The 5,354-nt window shown below is 35.2% G+C and overlaps 1 protein-coding gene across 1 annotated transcript; it reads right to left on the bottom strand.

Moving 5' to 3' along the window:
- Positions 1 to 656: 656 nt before the first annotated feature.
- On the bottom strand, positions 657 to 4,556 carry LOC128207509 (uncharacterized). Its single transcript, XM_052910458.1, has 4 exons — positions 4,341 to 4,556; positions 3,406 to 3,567; positions 1,603 to 1,751; positions 657 to 971 (listed from the first exon to the last, which is right to left on the bottom strand). Exons 1-4 carry the CDS (start codon positions 4,438 to 4,440, stop codon positions 813 to 815), a joined length of 570 nt encoding a protein of 189 aa, XP_052766418.1. The 5' UTR covers positions 4,441 to 4,556; the 3' UTR covers positions 657 to 812.
- Between the last annotated feature and the right edge of the window lie 798 nt (positions 4,557 to 5,354).

The raw sequence follows: 5,354 nt of genomic DNA, 5'->3' as shown, positions 1-5,354 counted from the left end.
AAGCCTTTATCTAGCCATTTCAAGAGTCAGATATTCTGACACATTCCCAATTGCAAATTACTTTCAAACCATGCCGAACTTCCAATTTTACCAGGTTACCCCTGGATTTTTCATTCCCAAATTAAGGAGCTTATCTTTAAATATTCCCAAATATAGGTGTAATGCCTAGAAAAAAATCCTGGTATAACTAATATTTAGCATTATATAATCTTAAAAGCACTTAGAATTTCTCCAATAAATCATCTTAATGCGTTAGATTTGCACACATGATAGGCACATTCACCCCTGTCAAAAAACAAATGTACCCTAGTTATTTTCATTCTATTTTATTCAAAACGACTCTTTTCTGGAAGCAAGGCAGCGAATAAGCTATCATTTCTGTAAAAGAGTTTTTGAAAGGTCTGATAAACTTAAACTCAAAACATGTGTTAAACTCAAAATATGTTTGTAAATTGCAACGCTTAAATTATTGGTATTTAAGAAAAATAATATTCATTAGGTGCATGCCGGCACAGGAAGATATCTCGATGCTGTTCAAATTATTATTAAATAAACTGTGCATGAAGTAAGAAACATGTCCAAGGGTCAAAATTGTGCCTTTTACACAAAACAATATCTAACATTCTTTTTTCTTGCTGCAAAAAGGCAAATCACAGTCTAATTCAAATTTTATTTCAACACTTGCCACAAAAATAACTAATGTATGTGAAATTTATAGGTCGTGTTTTTAACTTTTGAAAGAAAGTTGGTTGTCATACATTTGCAACCTCACAAACTAAAAAAAAACACGGCATGGTGAGTTGTCGCTCTTGCTATTCCGGCTCACAAGCCTCTCCCCAAAAATAGCTCGCTGCAGTCGCCACGGCACTGCCCACCGTTGACCCAATAGCTGCATTTGTCCCCGCAGTGATCCCCGCAGCTCCTGCACTCTGCGCAAGCGCAAAAGCACTTCCGGCGGCAACTTGTGCACCCTATAAGAAACGGAGGAGCATTGATATATTCCATGATAGAACAACAAGCACTGCAGTGACAACAGCAATAACCATAATGATTCCAATGCTGCAAGTTAAGACTGGAGCGCTTCATCATGCCATGAATTCCTCTTATCGAATACCACCAAAGTGCATTTGGCCTGTTCAAAAGCTTTAATGGTACGGTATCTCTTTAGCAAGGTTATGAGGATCTTGAAACAATAAAGCATCATTTAAAACTTTGATTTGCTTATGTATGTTTAATGGCAATATTGAAATTTAAATCAACTTAAAACAAATCTGATCATATCAATAACAACCAGTTATAACATTTTAATCATGTAGTATGAATCCAATAAGTCGGGCTGTGCCGAGATTTATTTGGCTCTCGTGCTAATAACGTTACTCGCTTTTGCCTCGGGCAGTAAGAAGACACAAGAGCCTGTTTTCGCCATGACCTCTAAATAATGACTGAGCAAATCTGTGAAGCGTCATAGAAAACACCAATTTCAGCAATATATATTATGCGAAAGCTATAACTAGTTTGGAGAAGATCACACAGTACCTCAGAATTGAGCTAAATTGTATGGCCATAAACTCACGGTGGTTTAAAAAAACATTTAGAATATACCTGTAGCCCTGCAGCTATGGATCCAGCAGCCACGCCGGCGGAAGTGAAGCCAGCAGCTCCAAGCACTACAGGAGCGGCGACGACCGCCCCAGCTCCCGCTGCTACACCAGCACCGATCTTTACAAGAGTGCTCCATCTTACCCATGGAACTGAAAGTTTTAAACACACAGGGAGTGTGGATATAGTAGTGATTACTTATCAAACATGACTGAAAATATGCTCACATCTTACAAGATTAAAAATATATACAAAATGTATCTGTATTTTCTCCACAGAGAATGTATGAGCCGAATATGTGCTATTTACAATTAAAATACCAAGGGTTACACTAACTCGGAGCAACCGGAGGCTCTAATACGACCTTACGCCCGCTTGGCGAAAGTTGTCACTAACCCAAAACCATCGTAAATTAATGTTGTATCGTAAATTTTCCTTAGCTTTATAAGAGAACTCCATCGAGTTAGTGGCGCTCCTTTAGTGCATTTTTATATGATATTTGAGAAAATACCACTTTGGTAAATATTAAACATGCACTAATAACGCAATATATTTGCATTAAAAACAATGCATGTATTAATGAATGTCTTTATACCATTGAACTTGCATGTTTGCTTTCATATGTTGCGGTTATTAAGGACTTTTAGTTTAGTTTATTCCTATCAGTGAGTTACCAGTATCAATTATTTGTAGTAATTTAGTCATATTGTCACCCCATTCGATTGACCTGCTTAAACAATCAAATACAGATAAGTGATGATAACAACACACAAATTATGCAAATGTAAATAAAAAAAACATTTCACAATTGTTCGTTCGTTTGAAATTATTTTTTACGTTATTGAATGTTTACATCCGCCATCGAGATAACCGCGAAAGAATGAACCATAAGAAAAGGTAATGTTACTGAAAAACAATATATGAAAATTGCTTTCATAGCGGAAACTTATTACTAGTGTTAAATTAATTGAATAAAACCCGATATTGTCTAAAGACATTTTGACTATTTGTAGTAGGTAAAATAAGGCATGGTCGTTTAGTCATCACATTTCAATTTTCTTCATATTCTTCATATTCCTAAAGTGCTGTAAACTAAACAAAATGCACCACTAAGCCCAAAATAATAGAGAAAACATTTCTTTCAAGAGGACGCGCCCCCCAAACCCCCGTTAAGCCATTCATATTCTGTTAATTGGGTACGGAGCGGGTTTCAAAAGTTAGTGCCGCCCCCTCGAGTCAAGCACACGTTCAAAATACTTAGCAGTTACATTAATCTATAGACTTCAGCCATTAGTGTCATCAAGAAAACTGAATTGAATAAACGTTCCACGGGTTTACTCCAGGGGTAGCTACAATAATGAGCGATCAGGTATACTGTTTTATTATTTTGGTATTTCTAATAAATCATCAAGACTCGTTGATGGCCATTTATGTGGATTAACTCCAGGGGCGGTTTCAGAATTTGAAGTAAGAGGGTCTGAAAATTAGGGGCGTAACCGAAATCAATTGGTTTAAAGTGTTGACGGGTGAAAGGGGGGAGGCACTTTGGTACTACTTACCAAGAAAATTTTAACCATTTCTAATAGGAAATGATGCATTTTCGGCATTTGTTTTTCCTTTTTTCCCCTCTATATCAAAATAAAAAAAATAAACTTGGACGATTGTTTAATAAACTTGGACGATTGTTTATTGGGATCGGCGGTCAAGTTTTTTAGCAGACCCACTAGTGTTATCATTTTTTTTTTATTATGCTTTTGTCATAACATTTAAAAACAAATACATTAGGCCTATATGTTCAAATCATACTTTTGACGCAATGTGGCATCTTTTCCGTGTTCCAGCGATCTCCTTGGCGACGTAACACGTGACAGGCGTCTGGCTCGTAACCCGGGTAACACTTCAGAAGGCACCTTCGGGAAAGATCTTTGTCACTTACTGTCCAATAGCCATGGTCATCGTATCCTCTCTCTGCAAAATCCAAAAGAAAAAACGACCAACATACCAATTTATTCCAAATTGGAAACTTTGTTTTAGACACAGGTGCTCGTCACATTGCCTGGATACAGTAATTTTTTATTATCTTTTCTTTATTTTTTCATTATTATTTTTTTTTGGTCAAGATAATGAATATATGTCATTTTAAAAAATATTCCACAATTTTTCATGAAAAAGATTATTTTATATATAAATAAATATATTTATTTATATACATATATATACTAACTTTTTTCATGAAAAATTGTGGAATAAAAAAATAAATAATAAAAATAAAAAAAAATAAAAAAATATTAAAAATACAAACATAAAAAATATACAGTATATTACTGTATCCAGGCAATGTGACGAGCACCTGTGGTTTTAGAGCCTTATTTCATCTACATGTAGATATTTGCTCATCATACTGTAAAGATACGAACAATGTCAATAAGTGTACCGTTTCTCATTAGATATAGCGAAGGTGTACAGTACTGATCCACACTTTCCAGTTCGTCTGTGCAAACTTAGTTTAAACTGTTTATTATGAAAGGTTTGAATATTATTAAATCATTAGTACTAGTACCATCATGAGTAAAAAAAAAACAATATTACAGTACCTTTGTAGCTACAATAATGAGCGATCAGGGATACTTTTTTATTATTTTGACATTTCATGTGTACTGTATCCCTGTAACGTCCCGAGTCTGCCATAGTCTAAAAATCGTCAAAAGACTCATTGACGGCCATTTAGGTGGACTAAGTACCTGGGCAATCTGCAACCGACTGGATTCCAGACACAGCCAAATCCGTCCCTTCCAATCCAAGCACAAGCAGTAAAACTACGTACAGAATTTTGAATTCCATATTTAATGAAAAATATGTCCAGCAAAACGTTTCCCTAGTTTTTGATGCTTGCCACCCGTAATGAAGATGACGCAGTATACTGTTATGTACTCATCTGACTGTTATTCACATTTTCTGAAAATGCCTACTTTCGTTTTGTCGAATTAGACTGACCTTGTCTAAAAATAGATCATTCTATTTTACAGAAGATATTTAAATCTATTGAGTCGAAAACACATTCCTCCGGAGTTATTTTCAACTTAGTTTTATAAATGGGTCAACTTTTTCTAACATGTACTTTTCTTATATGTTCTTACTATGCCCCCGAAGAGCCGCATACTACAATATACATGTAGTAATCGGACCGTCTTTCTGTCCGTTTTTTTTTTGCTTATGTTTTCTATTGGAAACCACAGGCATTTGGATCATTGTTTGTCACTTAAATGTTGTTTAAAACCATACAATGAGATAAACAACACATCTGAGGATATTTAGTGTCTTTCATACACAAAAAAGAAAAAAGTTTCTTTTTTGTATATGAAAGACACTAAATATCTTCAGATGTGTTGTTTATCTCATTGTATGTACCCAAAATGGTTTTAAACAACATTTAAGTGACAAACAATGATCCAGTTGCCTGTGTTGGAAACCACAAAATTACACGTTTAAGAGGATATTTTTAAAGAAGGAAAAAAACACATAAACAATGTTGGTACATGTATGTCCGTCCGTCCATATTTCCGTCCTTGCGGTTTCCAAGTAATTTCTGAGGAACGCTTCCAAGGCCAAAGGACCTCAAACTTGTAGCTACTCAAACTTGGTATACAAGTTGGTCATGACCAGCAGTTTAGCCTTACTGATTTTAGGGTCAGTGGGTCAAAGGTCAAGGTCATGGTAACCTTAAGCTAAAAAAATAATATTCTTATTAATAACTG

Source organism: Mya arenaria, chromosome 11 (assembly GCF_026914265.1).
Source record: "Mya arenaria isolate MELC-2E11 chromosome 11, ASM2691426v1".
NCBI classification, from domain to species: Eukaryota; Metazoa; Mollusca; class Bivalvia; order Myida; family Myidae; genus Mya; species Mya arenaria.
This window is presented reverse-complemented; position numbering and strand designations above follow the sequence as displayed.

Bases quoted from the DNA above. Each gene is read 5' to 3' on its own strand.
- LOC128207509 (XM_052910458.1), bottom strand. From the start codon at position 4,440: ATGGAATTCAAAATTCTGTACGTAGTTTTACTGCTTGTGCTTGGATTG. The intron at 3,568-4,340 runs GTACTTAGTCCA...TGGATTTTGCAG, and splicing joins GTCGGTTGCAGATTGCCCAG to AGAGAGGATACGATGACCAT. The intron at 1,752-3,405 runs GTATGATTTGAA...TAAAACTTTCAG, and splicing joins GATGCCACATTGCGTCAAAA to TTCCATGGGTAAGATGGAGC.